Source organism: Gekko japonicus, unplaced genomic scaffold, assembly GCF_001447785.1.
Source record: "Gekko japonicus isolate JY-2015 unplaced genomic scaffold, Gekko_japonicus_V1.1 scaffold1564, whole genome shotgun sequence".
NCBI classification, from domain to species: Eukaryota; Metazoa; Chordata; class Lepidosauria; order Squamata; family Gekkonidae; genus Gekko; species Gekko japonicus.
In genome coordinates, this window is record NW_015176020.1 from 231186 (window position 1) to 248900 (window position 17715).

General features: G+C 41.1%; 1 protein-coding gene across 1 annotated transcript in view; it reads left to right on the top strand.

Annotated features, from left to right (window-relative positions):
- Positions 1 to 17715, top strand: part of LOC107123341 (utrophin-like) — a 329348-nt gene that overhangs the window by 210167 nt on the left and 101466 nt on the right. The window contains exon 8 of the mRNA XM_015426582.1: positions 3354 to 3414. Within this exon, the coding sequence (XP_015282068.1) occupies positions 3354 to 3414 (61 nt within the window). The remainder of the gene's footprint in view (positions 1 to 3353; positions 3415 to 17715) is intronic.

Sequence of the window (17715 nt, forward strand, 5' to 3'; positions counted from 1 at the left end):
AGATGTGTCGTATTAGTTCTTATTCTTTGTTTCAGCTTGGCTTCAGCTCTGTTTTCAGATTTCTGCTCATTTTCAGATTTCTGCAATCCAAACCTCTATTGCATGGTTTATTGGCTGTCCCATGCCTGTTGATTTAAATGCTCTCATGTAATTGCTATGTAATCTGCCTTGAGTCACAGTGAGAAAGGTAGACTATAAGTGACAAATAAATACATTAAAAGCCTATGACAGCTCATAATGATTACATCTGTCATGCATAATCTATTCTGATGAGACTGAATTTCCTGAATTTGGGTTGTGGCTTTTTATTTAGTTTTTATCATGTTTTGCCTTTAGGAGCTGGTTTTACAGAGCTGACCATACTTTATATGTTTTTTTAAGTCCTTGGATGCCAGCCAGCCTTTGCTGAAGAATAGAAATTCATGTTCTTGTTCCTTATCTCTATCTGTCATATCCCATTTGGCACTAAGACTGTATTTTTTCTTTGTGTTGGGTTGTCTTGCTTTTTCCCATGCAGTCCACTGAGCTCATCCTTGGAAGAGCCTTGGTTTGAACAAGGATTGCATGAACCTCTGATTTTCAGGGAATTCAGAACCTCTTATGATACCACAGCAGAGGAGAAACCACTCTTCTGTGACATTGTCTAAGATTATTAGATCATGATTGTCTGTCAGCTAAGACCATATTTGTCTGTCAGCTAGTTCAGTCTGCATCGGCAGCTAAACTTGTTACCAGAGGGTTTTGGCAGGGAAGCAAGAGCATGCTACTTGCCTTCCCTTGACCAACCAAACTCTTTTCTCTAGTGAGTCAAGAGCTAACATCAGCATACAGTTCCTTAACCGCTAGCCTTAAGTCTGCAATAGCAGTGTGAGAAAAAAGTGTCGGTATTTTTTGGCTTTGGGTATATCAACCCCCCCCCCTCCCAAATCGGTAAATGCTAAATATCCCCAGTCCAATACCAGTAAAGTATAAAGACTGGGAAAATAATCTGAATTACTGAATATATATTCTTGTCTGATATACACAAAAGGAGGGAAGGGAGGCATGTGGAAATGCTTTCTTTCCCTCTGGAAGCCCCTGCAGCTTTCCTTCTCAGTTGCACTCCCCACCAGTCAACTGTTAGGTTTAAGCCAGTTAAACCTAACAGCAGAGAGGCCAGGGGAGTGAAACTGACAAGGGAAAGACTCCTCTCTCTGCCTTCCCTTCTCTAGCTGACCCGGGGTAGCTGGAGAAGGGCAGGCAGGGAACTCAGGCATGTTTCCAAGCCTGCCCTTCACTTCCCCAGCCAACCCACCATGGCAGGGAGGTTGGGGAAGCAAAGGGCAGGCATGGAAACATGCCTGGGTTCCCTGCCTGCCGTTTTCCAGTTGCCCCACAGCTGCAGGGCCCCTGAAGAAGGGTAGGCAGAGGAACCCAAGATCAGGGAGGGAAAGAAAGGCATTTAAACATGCATTCTCGTTTTTTCCATCTTCCCTCCCTGAGTTTCTCTGCAGCAGCGGAGAGTCTCAGGGAGGGAAGGAGGCTTGTTTCTATGCCTTTCCTTGGCTTCCCCAGCCGACCCCCTTCAGCAGCCTGATGAGGAAGCCAAGGTCAGGCACGGACGCATGCCTGGGTTCCTCTGGGGCAGCTGGAGAAGGGAAGGTAGAGAGAGGAGGCTTTTCCTGGTCAATTTCACTCCCACAATTTCACTCCCTCAGCTGACTGGCTGGGAGTGAAATTGACTAGGGAAGCCGCAGGGGGAGGGGAAGTCACCATTCAGCTACCCCAAAACCGAAATAGCCGAATAAATTCAAGAAACGGTATTCAGTAGACAAAAAGTTCCCTGAATTGAAGTCGGCATTCGGCTACCCCAAAGCTGAAATAGCCAAATAAATTCGAAAAACAGTATTCAGTAGACAAAAAGTTCCCTGAATTTGCATTTGGCTTTAGGAATACCGATAAATACCAATAAGGTATTTATTCTGTATTTCTTTTGGTTCAGGGAAGCCAAATGCACATCCCTAGTCTGCAGTGCACCAGATCCATGTTTAGAGTGCTGCTGTAACACATTAGCAACACATATTGTTCTGGATGACTCTCTGGTCAGGCCTGATTCAGATATAGATGTGCACTTAAGATACCCTAGTCATCTAGTTAGCATTCTTGTACCAGATCATTTAAGTCCTAGCCAGAGATTCACATAAGTATTGCTATAGGTTTGTTCTGGGTATTGTACACAAATACACACTGTTAGAGAGTCTCTGCTTCCATTCTAAGGTTCTGTACCAGATCATTTAAGTCCAAGCCAGAGATTCACATCAGTATGCTATAGGTTTGTTCTGTGTATTGCACACAAATACACAGTATTAGAGAGTCTCTGCTTCCATTCTAAGGTTTTTTAAAATTAAAGCGTATTTATTGCATTCTTAACATAGATCACACCCCAAAGTATTATACCATCCATCATTGTTACATAGATAATTCAAGGAGAGCAATTACATGAATCTATAAAAGTTTCTTACCCCCAAAGTAAGTAGGTCATAGGCAAGGAACCCCTCCAGAGAAGAAGCTTTTGATCAATACAACTTCCTATATTTATAGGATTTTTAAAATAATCTCCTGACAATAGCTAACTGTCCCACGTGATAGGGGCACACATTCATGATAAGGGCAAACATTCTTGATAAGGGCAGATATTCTCATAACTTCAAACACCAACAAGGCTATGTATACTTAAAATGTCCTCTTGGAATATATATAAAATGTTAGTTCATTCTGGCTACTTTTTATCTATACAAAGTCTCTTAAAATAGTGATTACAGGTTTCTCATACATATGAATATCGTTTGGCCCTCAAGCAATGTTCCCATTCTTGAAACTTATTTTCACCTCTGTGAAGATGGAGACCCTTGCGATCCTCAGATGCTTCTGCACCTGGGCCTCCACAAACTGCATCTATTGATAGTGGGTTACAGAGTTTCTGATACATACAAGGCCATACAATTATGTTACCCCTTTTTGTTCTACTTACTACTCTTCATGGCAGTAAGAATTCTGGGTCTCTAGACTCCATTCTTGGCATGTTTTCCTGAGAGGCCAGGTTTGTTCAGTTTTACGTGTGCCAAAACATCTTCTATTATCTTTTTGGTCGTCCAGCAACTGCAACCCTGTATTTCTGACCATATCTGTAACAACATCTTAAAGTTAGGTTAAGCAGACAAGACTGGTATTGGTGGAAGATTGGAGATTATGCCTATTGGGTTTTTGACTTTTTCGCTGCTTGCGTACATCGACCTACAACTGAGTCTATTCTTGAAGCAAAACTATACTGTCTTTGTCAGTTTCATAATTATGTTCTTTCTTTGTTTCTACAGCCTCTGTGGAGCTACCATGGCAGAGATCAGTTTCACATAACAAGGTTCCTTACTACATCAAGTAAGCTGGCCTTTATTGTTGCTATAATTGTATTTGAGAAAAGTGCGGTGTTTTAGTTCCATTAATTCTCAGCTGCCTCTCCTCATGCTATCAAGCAGAAAGCTGCTATAGTTAGTCTCTCTAGTTAAATTTGTATATACATTTTGATGGGATTTGTCTTTTGTTCAATGCAAGTACTTATGGTAAATAGAAAAACAATTCCTCAGCTGCAGTCCTTTGTCTCACAGATATTTACATTAAGCACATAGTCATATCTGAAGTTCCACTGTTAATAATGCCACTTGTGCATTAAATTAGAAATATAGTGATAAGATATGCTGGAAAAAAGACCTGAATCATAAAAGCAAACTTCCAGGATAATAAGGCACTAGTAACAGCTTTAGAAGCTTACATAAAAGTAAGAATGGGGTATGCAGACAGTGTTTTCCTGTTTGGGATTTGAGGCACAAGAGACTGTCAAAATCCCTTGTGGCATTGTGACTGCAGCAACGTGGGCCTCCATAGATAAGGAGGTATCCAGTGCTACTCCCAGGCTCTTCATCAACTGGGCCAGCACCAGAGGTGTCCCTTCCAGTGTGGGAAGCCTGGTGCCCACCTCCAATCCCCCATGACCCAGGTACAGGACCTCCATCTTCAATGGATTTAACTTGAATCAACTCTGCCATAACCATCTAGCCACAGCATCCAAAGCCTCAGCCAGATTTCCAGGAACGGAGGATGGATGACCGTCTATTAACAGATAAAGCTGAGTGTCATCAGCATACTGATGGCAGCGCAGCCCATAACTCCGGACCAACTGGGCGAGGGGGCGCATATAGATGTTGAATAGCATTGGCAAGAGGATCACCCCCTGCGGCACTCCACATTCTAGTGGGTACTGCGGGAAGACCCTCTCACCCAGCGCCACCCTCTGTCCCCAACCATGGAGAAAGGAGGAAAACCATTTCAAGGCAGTACCCTGGTCTCCTGTGTTGGCGAGGCGGTGGGTCATAAGATCGTAATCGACCGTATCAAATGCTGCCATTAAATCTAATAACAGCAGCGCTGACCCGCCTTGATCCAGTTGTCTACGGAAGTCATCTGTAAGGGTGACCATGGCCGTCTCCGTCCCATGGCCAGGGCGTAAGCCAGACTGGAAAGGATCAAGGATGGTGGCCATCTCTGTCCCATGGCCAGAGCGGAAGCTGGACTGGAAAGGATTAAGGATGGACGCATCATCCAGGAAGGCCTGGAGTTGTTCAGCCACCACTCTCTCAACCACCTTATCCAGGAACGGATAGACACTGGGTGGTAGTTGGTCAGGACTGTTGGGTCCAATTATGGCTTTTTCAAGAGTGGGTGAACTACCGCCTCCTTTAAAGCCTCTGGAAAAGTCCCAGTAGATAGGGATAAGTTGGTGATTTCTTCCAGAGGGGCCCAAATGCTCTCCCCGCAAGATTTCAATAGCCAGGAAGGGCATGGGTCAAGAAGGCAAGTAGTAGGCCTCACAGCTGCCAGGGTCCTGTCAACTTCCTCCCGGGTGAGTTGATTGAAGTGGTCCAATAGCAGACCAGAAGATGGACAAGGGGCTTCCAGTTCCTTTACTGTCTCAATTGTGGCCGGGAGGTCCTGGCAGAGTGCTACGATCTTATCTGCGAAATAGCTCGCAAATGCCTCACAGCTGATAGCAAATTTCTTACTATTTGGTCAGCCCTGAGGCAGAGTTGTAATGGACTGAATAACTCTAAATAATTGGGCTGGGCGCAAGCTCGGATCTGCAATGGAGGCTGCATAATATACAATACAACATGTACATTTATTCATTGTTTTACTGTAGTCCTGTTTTATACCTCTGCCCCCCAAATGTATGAAGCCCATTATTCAGTTATTACATAACAGGGAAAGTATTGTAAATTAAAGCTTCAGTGCAAAAATTATTTGAACATTGTGAGCCTGACTCAAACCCACCCACCTCAGTCACATTGAGTTCAGTGGGGAAGTATGCTTAAACAACTCTAAATGCAATTAAAAGTTATTAGTTTTGACTGGGTAGAACTCTCATTTTGCAGTGCTTTGTGTGTGTGTGTGTGTGTGTGTGTGTGTTTTAATGTCTCAATTTGCTTCCAACTTAGGTGACCCTATGAATTAATGTCATTTCACACCTTGCTCAGGTCTTGCAAACTGAGGGCTGTGGCTTCTGTTTTTGAGTTGATTCATCTCATGTTGGGTCTTCCTCTTTTCTTGCTGACTTCAACTTTTCCTAGCATTATTGTCTTTTCCAGTAAATCTTGTCTTCTCATGATGTGACCAAAGTATGATAGCCTCGTGTGACGAACTGCACTTTAAAATCTTATAAGTGCTAGAAGGGTTGGCAGAAGGTGAAGACTCCCATTCAGGCCAGAAAAAGGGATAGATCTTCTAGTAAAAGTAGAATTTCCCAACCCAGCTCTAAAGAGTGGAGAGATCCTTGGGCAGGTGTGTTTAGAAACTGCCTTTTAAATCTGGTGGAGTTAAATCCTTTGCAGATGCACTAGTTGACTGTAAAAGCAGAACTTGAGTCCAGGCCTTAAATGTTTTTAATTTTCTATACCACATCTTACGCTAAGATTTAAAATCTGTTGTTTGTCTGAGCTAGGAAATGTGGGGCAAGAGTTTGGAATGCAAAGTTCTCCTTTATCATAAAGTAAATGTGCACTATCTAAGATTTAAAATCTGTTTTTTGTCTGAGCTAGGAAATGTGGAATGCAAAAGTCTCCTTTATCATAAAGTAAATGTGCACTAGATTCAGGTGTTGCTCAAAAGCAGCAGAACAAAGTTTGAGTCAAGTGGCACTTTTGAGACCAACGAAGATTTATTGCAAGTGTAATCTTTCATGTGCAAAATGCACTTCTTCAGACAGTTTTTCAGTGTGTTTTGCACACAAAAGCTTACACTTCGAATAAAACTTTGTTGGTCTCAAAGGTGCCACTTGACTCAAACTTTGTTCTAAATGTGCACTAGTTTCCTAGGGAATTTGGAAGGCAGGTAATTTCCAAAGTTCTATAGTCATGCTTTTGCAGACTATATTCTTCATGACTAGGATGCTCTTTTGATGACGATGGCTTTAATGCTGTAATTCTTCATTTTTATGTGTTTTTGTAATGAATGGCATTTTATGATGTTAAAGTAATATCCCCAAGGATCCGTCATCCCTGTCTGTACAAATGACTTCTTCTGTGCCTATTTCTTTACTCATCAATTGGATAAATGTTATTCCAAGTGAAGCTTTGTTGATGATAGCATGTAATTATTAGCTTATTTCACATGCAGTAGTTGCTTTGATAGCATTTAGAATTCATTTTGTACTCACTCTCCTAGACCTGTCTTCATTCTTCTCATGGGGAAGAGTGGAAGATCAGTTCAGTTTTAAATTACTCCATGTGATGGAGCCCCAAGCATTTGTGGATATTGGATAATATGCTAGGCATCACAGGTGATCTGCAAAAATCACCTGCTCACTCTTGTGACAGCAGAGGAAGTTCTGTAAATAGATGAGAAGCTTGTCCAAAAGTGATAGAGAGGGCATTTTTAGTCAATATTTATGCATGGCATATTGCTCTGGAGAGTCCCTTAGCAGTGGTTTTTCAGGGGTGCAGGGAGCTGCTGGGGAAATATGGTAAAAACCTTAGTTCAAAAAATGGGCCCTATCCTTGAGAAGGCTGAGCAGTGCATATATGCAGTGTAAATTTTGAGGAATATTTACAGATTAATTTATCACTCAGCTATCTGATTTTTTTGAAAGTGCACCTTGGATTGCTCTCTAGAGTGTAGTTTAGAGGCGATCTAAGTACAATCTGAGCTAGAGAATGTGGCTAGCCCAAAGAACAGTCTGTGCTGTGCTGGATTCTGTTACATTCTCCTAAAATATTAAAGTGTACTGGTTAGTTTATCTGGGAGGTACTTTAAGAAACAATTTAGCTGTACACCTCATTGCCGATTTTGTTGTATTAGACAGTCTAAATATTGGCTCGTTACTTCAGATCAGTTTAGCCTCATCATTGTCACCTACTGCTTCTTTGTCCTCATTTGCTCCTTTAGGTTGCAATACTGCAGTGACGATCAAAGCCAGAGTTGACCGAAATTTTCTGTTGCTCTAGAGATATTGATCTTGTGCTCTTTGCTCTCGCTTGTACTTTTCTGCCTTTAGTATACAGCCCCAATCCTATTTTCCCATTTCGTTCTTGTCTTTGGCATCTTCTTTCTTGTTTCCTGTCTTCATCATCTTCTTTCTTTAGCTCCATCTCTCCCACTAGCCATTGTTCCACTGCCTTTCTTTAGTCCAGTGGTACTCACTCCCCATATCTCAGAGAACCACAATGGGAATTCCCATCAACGAAAAAAGCCACGTGACTAGCATGCCCTACACACCACCTCAGACAAACAGTGTACAACTATAATACAGTATAGTATAACAACTATAATTCAACCCTTTTTGATTATTAGAGCTTTGTAGAGTTCTCTCTCCCCATTACTGTTGAACCTTTGCCAGCCCTTGTGTCTCAGATACGGCTCTGTTTGGAGGAGGTGCAACAGTTAAGAGTCAGGATACCTGGGTTAGCCTATGCCCTGTATCTGATGAAAGCCTTTTTCTGCCCAAAGGAGATATTGTCAATCTGAACATAATTACCTGTATCTGATGAAAGCCTTTTTCCGCCCAAAGGAGATATTGTCAATCTGAACATATTATCTGACAGGAAAAAATAATAAGATCTCGGCTGTATTTATCTTTTCTAAAAATATTTAGGTTTATTGAATGCAGGGAAAGGAGGATTTACATGCATAGCTTGGGGATGGAAAAACAAGTATTCATTTCAGTCTCCCTTCTGTAGGGGAAAAAAATCATAATACAGCAACATTGTATTTCTTTAAGATGTTGTACTAAAAATGCAGTCCCAATTAAGTTTTGTCTTATGGGTTAGCATTCAATAGTGGCATGTCCCACCCTGACCTGGATAGCCCAGGCAAGCCCGATCTCGTCAGATCTCGAAAGCTAAGCAGGGCTGACCTTGGCAAGTATTTGAATGGGAGACCTCCAAAGAATCCCAGGGCTGGGAGGCAGAGGCAGGCTATCAAGCCACTTCTCTGAACATCCTCCATGTCCCAGTAGGAGTTGCCAGAGGTTGCTATGTCATCCAGGCACGGGCACACAAACATACACATACACACATACACAAATGCAAAAATACCAAAAAAAACCCCACACACAAAACAGTGGCATTCCCATTGTACCATCTCATTCAGCTGCAAATGTTCACCCAGCCTTATACATAGCACTATATCTCCACCAGCATGATGTTACTATCATGAACACATTGTATTGTATTTTAAAAATAAAACTAGTTTTATCGCACAGTAATCATGAAACTATCCCAGTTTCTAAAGAAATTGCCCACTTTCCTGGAACACTGAAAAAAGAGAAAAAGTGGCATGCCAAAAGAGCAACATGTGGCTCCTCTGCCACTGAGTGTCACCACTTTAGTCACTTCCAGGGGTCATTTAGTAGAAAAAGAGGTGCAGGAGCTCATTAACATAACTCATTAGTATAACTTATTTGCATATGCCACACCCCCTGACATCACCGGAAGTGTGTAAGAAGGCAACACACATCGCTCAGGCTCCACCCCAAAAATCTCCAGGTATTTCCAAACACAGAGCTGGCAAGCTTACCTGATGGCACATGTGGGGAAAAACAAACCAACCACCCATGTCAGGTAAAGAGAGGGGATACCAGGATACCAGGTCAATATATTTTTAATCTCCTTGGCACTGATGGCTGAGGTGCTCTTAGTGTTCCTTTTCTGTTTGACTGGCAGCCTTCCTCTCTGTTACAATTGACAGTGGGTTTTGTATCACTGCCATTTAATCCACAACAAGGTCACTTTCAGAGAGGAAAAGCAGGTTATCCATTTTTAAATAAATAATGTTGACAAGTCTGGATCCAGAACAACAACGAGATCACATCCGCTAATTTTTGCCTAAACAAAATCCAATGATCTAGAGTTGTGGTCTTCAACCTAGGGGTTGAATGTCAGACAGAGCCACTAGAACACCCCACACTGCTCAATAATTCAGCTCCCTTCCAGTTTCCCTTTAGTCCAAGACAAGGCATTCCTTCAAAAGTTTTCAGAAAGACCATAATCTCCTCCCACCCCGCTCCCTTAGAAACCCAAGAACAGCTAATGAAATACTGCAGGTTTCTGACAAGTAGAAAAGATGCTCAAAATGACAGCATCAGAGCCAAGGCAGTGTTTAATCCATTTAAAGCAATAGTACACAATAAGCTTAACACACCTCAAAGTCTTCCTTTCAGTTCCACTGACAGGAAAAAGTTGAACCAAGATAGGGGCAGCCTTTCAGAGGATGTCAGGGAAGTTGCTGACCTCTAAGCCAGGACTTAACAGGTGAGATGGCTACAGATGGTAGACAATAGAAGTGTGCTCAAGCCCCAGCCAGCGTGAAGAATCACTTACAGTAACAGTGTTACCAGGCTAAGACATTGGCTACCAACACACAACCAACCAAAAAAACCCCCAGCAAGCCGAGAAACCATGCCAGGAGGCGATGTGGAATTACTTGAGAGCTACGAGGTAGAGTGGGGAAGAGTAGATGCCTCCTTTGTTGGAGGCAAAGGCATGCTGATCAGGCTGTGCCGAGCGAGCCAAAGAGAGCCCAGGCTTTACAGCTCACTCCCGCCTCCTCGGCAGCTGTTTCTCTGGGGAAGGGTAGGAATCAGGATTACAACAGGCACCACGCCAGCTGCTTAAAGGCCTCCACACATTCCTAGGTGGGTGCACCCCCCCACCTAAGAGCATATATGGAGTAGAAGGTAGGTGGTCCAAGTACTAGCCCAATCTACAGCCTCCCAGTAAAGCGGGAATGGTGGGGTCTCTCTTCCCCACGTGCCCCCCAACAATAGCTTCTTAAAGGCTCCAGGCTCAGAGCAGTGGGGTGTGGCAATCCTCCCATTCCCTACATAGGCCAGGAAAAGTGGAGACGCTGCCTGCTGCGGGCTGCCAGAAGTGTCCAAAGAGAAGAATAAATGTGCCACATGTGCAGAAAAGAGACCCAGGCCTAGAGAGCGTAAGGAGCACGGGTAGCCCTTAAAACAGCAACTTACAAAAGCCTTTCTCCGTTCTCACTTAGCGCGAGCCTGGAAATATGGGGGGGTTGCGAAGGCCTTTCCCACACCTGGAAAAGCGGGGGGGAGGGCTTACCTTCCTTTTTCTTTTTCCTCGCTGCCCAACTGAGGGGAGGGCTGCTGGGAGCAGGGTCAGGGCTTGCTTCATGTCCCCGTCCCCTGTCAGAGCGTTGCTTCTGTGGGCTCCAGCAGGAAATGAGGCCTGGTCACTTCTAATAGTCATTCTGTCTCTCTTTCAGCCTTGCCTTCCCTCAGCTTCCTTATCTTGCAGGACATCTTCCCAGTCTTCAGCCAGTTCTCTGTAAAAGGTTTTTAGCCCCAATAAAACTGATGTTCCTTTCCTTCACAGGCATTGTGCTGCCAGTCATTTAACCCTTTGGTTTTGATCTCCACCACTTTGAAAGGGAGAAGCAAAACCAAAAGGTTAAATGGCTAGCCCTGAACAGCTGAACTGGCCAAAAGCCTCATAAATGTTCGAGGAATGCACTTTCTTCAAACATCATTTCCCGAGCTCTGAAGCGGCCCAATTTCAGCCCAAATTTTGACTCGAGGGCCAGTTCTTGCCCATCTCTAACACTGAACGTGTCCTCTTTCTTCATTGACTTCCTTCATTCTGTTCCTTACCAAAAATATCCAAATATTTTGAAAATCTGAAACTTGGAGAATAAAACAATGTAATACAAACAAGTATTATGATGAGTGCCTAATTTGAGATTTCTTGGCCCATCCTTTGCATATTGTGGGTAGAGAAAGGTGAAGCAGAGTTCACAGAATACCACATAGGTGGTATTCACAAGTCAAAGTGAACTTTCTTCCTGAAAGCTTAGTGTTGCCATGAGCTCAACTCACATGATTTTTTAAAATCAGATTCTCATGTTCCACAGTAATAGTTTTTATGCTGCTCTTATTTGAGTGCTTTATTTATTGCAGTAGACATCAGTGGACAATGTAAGGAGGTAGTGACTGAGAAAAAAGAAACTATTTTGTCATCTAATTTAGATTATTTTAAGGAAAGTTGAATTTTTTGGAGAAAAAACGGACCCAAGAGGTTCAGTCTAATAAACAGAAATGGAAACACTGTGTATGCACAGCCATACAAAATTCCCTAGTGTACGGTTACTGATAATAGATATGATGTGTTCGGACAAGTGGTTATCAGAGACAAAAAACTAATTTGTCTAAGCAAATGTTAAAGTGAATGCATTTCATTTGTTGTATTATAAAGGTACGTGAATCATAACAAGCCTTATTAGAATTCTGTTACTTTTATAGGCATTCATTGCAGAGGTACAAGATGTTCAAAAATGGAAGAACATAGCCTTATTTGATAAAACTAAAATCCAATTGTAGAATATTTTAAAAGCAAAACACTAAGGCTTAAGTTAAGGGTGTACTCGTGACACGTCTTGGCAACAATAAAATTATGATATATAGTTGCCTACTTAATTCTGTGGGTGAATTTTGTGTTGCTTTTCTAAGTTTCAGCATCATTATGAATATGTTTTGAATGCATGTGTTTGGGACTGGTGTAATAGAAACTTATTACTTGTTCTTTGATCAGAACTGTGACATACTTGAGTAAAGCCTATTCTGTTCATGTTTCTCGTATTTTTGAATTGCTCTGCTGTTTGGATACTCATCTAATTAATTTTGATTTGCCTATCTGAAGCTGCCATGGCCTAATTTATTTCTATTTTATTGTTTGTTTATTTATTTCTATCATATCTTTCCCGTCCTACTTCAATAACTGCTACACCCCATTGGCTCTTTCTTGTTGGTTCTGATAGAGTTTTTTGTGTGACCCTGACCCAAGAAATTGTGCCCCAATATTATTTTTACCTTGGCTAGTCATTCATTTCCTCCCCCTTTCCTCCCCTGATACCTGTTTTTCCAATAGCCTTTTCCTATAGGACCATCCATAAAGTATATTATAATTCTAGGTTCTTTAATTTCCCTTTATGTGATACACTGTCCCATTTTAACTATTACTAAATTCCTCTTTGTAACAACTCTGTTACTTGAGGGCCAAACTAGAGGTGAAACCTGGATCTTAGGAGTAAAACATAGTGAGGAGAACAATGTTCAATCTTTGCCCAGATATTTCTTCCATGTATTTCTCTGCCATGGAAAGACTGCTATGTCATTCACCCACCCATAAATTTTCCCATGCAACTTATACCCTTCCTCCATTTTTTTTAGATACATGCTACAGACCAGGGTTCTCAGACCTGTGTCTGCTACTGAATATCTCGCCTGACTAGAATGCTAAATAAAATTTGCTATCTGAAGCTTTCTGTTCACAACTTCAAAGAAATAAAATGTTACAAAGAACAGCTATATATAGGACTAGGAGTAATGCCCGTTGTGGGAAGAAATACAACGAGATCTAGAAGGAAGCTCCAGATGAGTGTCCCGACTGTGGCTGGTGGGGCGGCAGAGGGAAGTGGAAAATGGAGGGAGGCAAGCCATGTTTCTTTCCTTCTGCTTAGCTATAAGGCAGGGCTGTCTCAAGTCATTTTGCTGCCCCAAGTGGGTAGAATGGGAGGACAGCCTCATGGTAACAGATATGGTTCTCTCCACCTCTGACTTATTTTTTGAGGGGGAGGGGGGTGTTATGCAGTGGCAGCTAAGGTAGAAAAGCACCTCCTCCTGTGCCATGTTTTCTGGGTTCCAAGGGTCTGGAAAGTAGTTCCATAGCTGATTACACGGTTGCCAACTCTGATCCCATAGTCCTTATGTCATGTAGCAAGAATTGTTCAATACCAAAATATAAGCCACTTTAAGTACAAACAAAAAAAATACACTGGTAAAATATGCCCACACCTCTGAAATCCTGCTTAAGTTTTTTGTTTTTTTTTTGAAGCCTTGCAATGCTCATGGAAAATGCTTAGGCTATGACTATGGCTAATCTTCAAAGGACAGAGGTTTGGAGCCAGAGAGAAGCTGTTTTGAGCACCTGCATCCAGTTTTGTAGAGTAAATGTCCATGCTGAGAAACAGTGATGATATAATCTTCCCAGCCTGAATGTCTGAGCATAAAAATCCCCTACAGGTAGGAAATTGGCATGCTGATAACATGACAAGGCTAGAATACTTTCAAGAAGCAATAAGTATTTTCTTTTTTTTTAAGTACCCATTAGGTACACTTTTATTACTTTTCATATTATACACAAACCAACATACATACAACATATAACAAACATCCATTTACATACATAACACATACAAAGAGATCAGTATAACTCTATTACCATATTTAACAATTTTCTTAAATCACTTTCTATAGGTTTGCTTAAGTTTCTGTACACTCTTATCTTTTTACCATAGTTTCTAATTAACTAAACGAGATTAATAATACCAAAATTTCCATTACTTTAAACTATGCATTTATTGGACCAGTCATACAGTTTTTTCCATGTCTTTTGAAATGTTGGGTCTGCTGTCCCTCTCATCAACGATGACTTGTCATTTTCAGCCGTCTCCAACAGTTTATTCACATATTCTTGCTTCTTTGGTGCTTCCATTTGTTTCCAATAATTTGCATATAATATTCTTGCTGCCGTAGATAGGTGTACTATCAAATATCTGAGTGATCTTTAGCCCTCACCTGGAGATTTGCAACCATGGTTTCCCCAAACAGACACTAAGGGGAAATTTATTTCACCTCAGAACATCAACAGCAAACTGTTTAGAATGTTAGAGGGAAAGGCCAGTGAGGCCGCATATGCAAACGACCTCTGTGTTCCAAGGCAAAGGCAAATCATGCCACATATGCAAATTACCTCTGTGTTCTGACTGGCTGTGGGGGGGAGAGGAAGAGCAAACTGTTTAGAATGTTGGAGGCAGGACTCAGGCAAAGCAGCCAGTGGATAGGGAGACCCTCTGAATGACAGATCAGAGAGCGAACTGATTTTGGAGCATGTTGGAATGTTCAGGGGAGTCCATGACCAAAATAGAATTCTATATACCGGAGGATACTTTAGTAAGGACAGTGATGATGCCTCAGCACCATCTTCAACCTAATATCAAAATTCATTGCCATACTGGTTATTTTTCTGTTTGCTTCAGAAAAATCCCATAGCATCATCAGAAAAATCTTTAGAACCTATTATATTATAAAACAAATAGCATGGCTCTGTAATCTTTCAAGCCTTCTTTCAGGAAAGACATTGTGTTCTTTCTTATTCTTAGTAAATGTCTATCAGTCTGGAGGTACAAAACTGTGTCCCCAAATAAATCTTATCCTAGATATTAATATTATCTCCCTTAAGAGTTGGATGAGAAATATAATACTTAACTTTCTGCAGTAGGTAATATAGATCTAAAATCTTGAGGTCATTTTTATTGCCATTCGACAAAGTGCTTTCAGTTTTCAGATAGTTTTACTGTGGTGTGCTTGCTGATGTCCTAGTGTAGTTTGGAATACATATGGATAGTATATGTAGAAATTAGGCTTGTCAATCATTTAAATAATTTTAATTGCTTGAACATATGCATTCTGATGAATATATTAATCATATTTAAAGCTTCAGTTTGTCAGAACTCCAGCATGCCCTTTTAAGGTAATACACATAACAAAAATATCCATCATTGTTAAATGATAGGACTATTTTTAATGTTTTCTTTTTCATTGCTTTTTTTATTGACACATGTGGTCCAAAATATTTAAAGTGAGATTGGGGGTTGGATCCTGCAATTCCATTCCAACAATAGAGCCTTCCTCTCACCATTCGTTAAGCAGAGTAATAGGATCTAACCAATTGTTTCCTGCCAGCACATGGGAAGTCAGCTTATTGAGGGGTCAGATACCACCTTTAAGAGGATATGCCAGTTCTACTATAACCAAAGAGTGACCTTTTTTTTAATTAACTTTTTATTTGTATTTTTGGTTTATAGCAGACAATACAGTACAACTTTACATTTTCAGTAAATAGATAAATATATACGATACACGGAACAAGCTTAGTGTTATGAAAAATAATATTCAAATGAAGATATACATTTTGGTTGTGGTTACCCCTGGTTTTTGTTGTTGTTGTTGTTGTTTTTAGCTAAATCAGAAATTAGTACTAACATTTGTGTTTACGGCCTTCAACCAAACATTAATAACTCGTGCTTGGATGTTTTGATATGTTCCCAGTCAAACTTATCTATGTTCATTTTCCGCACTATTGAGTAGCATTTATCTTCATTGTTTATCCATATGGAGACCTTCTACCAAAGAGTGACCTGGTGGGTGGAGCCACGAATGAATTCCATTGAATGCTATAGTAATATGCATGATATTCAGGAAAGCAAAATTGTATGGGAATACCTATTTTTTCAGGCAATTATATACTTAGGATTTGAATGTTCAAATTTACAAAATTTACAATTGCAGTATGTTCAGGCTACCTATTCTGCTTTAGTAAAACAGTTTTCCAAGAACACATTTCAGAAAGCAACATGTTATCATTAGCAATGCTCTACTAATGAAGCACTATCCTGCACTGGCTCTTTTTTGTTTTTTTATTTACTTTGATTTTTAAAGCAGAACTTATAATGTAGTTTCCCAAAAAACAGAAATGTTGAGACTGCAGTTGTAGAAGGCAATGGGAAACCATGTGGAAACAAGGGACAAGTAAACAATAGGGAAGCAATGATAAAAGGAATAGTTGCTACGACAATTATACAATGAGCTACAAAGAGTGGCAAAAACCCACCCTCTGACTAATTCAAGTGATTCTGAACTTCCCTTTTGACCTTAACAAGAGTGACCTGAGAATCTTGGGAGTGCCAAACCTATTCCTACTGTTCCTAGCAGTATCCATGCACCTGCAGATCTGCAGTATACAATGAGGTCTGCATTTGCAGTTTTAATAGGTGAGCAGGTGCTTGAGATAACATAAAGACAGTGAGAGTGTGGCACAAAGGCCAGAGGAGGCTCCACTTACTGGGCAAAAGGCAGCTAGGGTTGCCAGGTCTGACTCAGGAAATATTTGGAGACTTTAGGGGTGGTACTTAGCAAGATGTGACATCACTTTTGCGATGTCATGTCCTGTGATGTCACTTCCAGGTCTAAGGTTGTGCTGTCACTCCTCAAGTTCTACCCCTTCTGATGATGTCACTTCCAGCACACTGCACCAAAACCCTCCGCCCTTCCTGTGATGGCACTTTCAGGGCACTTCTCCAAACCTGCCTCTTCTCTGAAGTAATTTCCTTCTTTCAAAATTCAAATTTTAATATGCTACTTGTATCACTTCCCACTCCCACCTTCTCCCCACTGTACATTATTTGTAGGCTTTTAAGCATCCTTCCAGTGCAAAAATAACAAAAAAACTTAAAGATAAAATACTTTAGCTTAAACATTTAACAATTAGAACAAAAAAAGCAAACAGCACATGACAAACAAGTGAACAAAACAAGAGAAACTCGTGGTTATACTGCTTTCTGCTTTTGGGAAGGAAAGCAATATTTATCTTGGCTTCTTGCTGCTTTCAGCAAATCTGGTCTTGACTTTATAAACTTGCAAAGATCTCAAAGAGATGGGGCATGGTGGTCATGGGAGATTTCAATTTCAATATCTGTTGGAAGTCCAACTCTGCTAAGAATGAAAGGTCCAATAAATTCCTGACTTGTCTTGCTGACAACTTCATTTTCCAGAAAGTGGAGAGGGAAACAAGGGGATCTGCTGTCTTGGACTTGATACTTACCAACAGGGAAGAACTGGTTGACGAGGTGAAAGTAGTGGTCACCCTGGGTAATAGTGACTATGTAGTTTTGGAATTCACAGTCTTGGGGAAAGTAAAAGCTGTACATAGTGAGACATATAGAGTGGACTTCAGGAAAGCAAATTTTGATAAAGTTATGCTGGGTAGAATCCCATGGTCAGAAATACTTAAGGAGAAGGGAGCTCAAGAGGTATGGGAGTTTCTTAAAAGTGAAATACTGAAGGCACAATCACAAACGATTCCTATGAGAAGGAAAATGGGAGAAGCCTAAAGAAGCCAAGGTGGCTCCATAGCTTTCTAAGTACTTGAAAAATAAAAAAGACTCATTCAGAAAGTGGAAGGAGGGCCTTATAACCAAGGATGAATACAAACAAATAACCAGTGCTAGTAGAGAGAGAGTTAGGAAAGCTAAAGTTCAGTATGAGCTTAGGTTAAT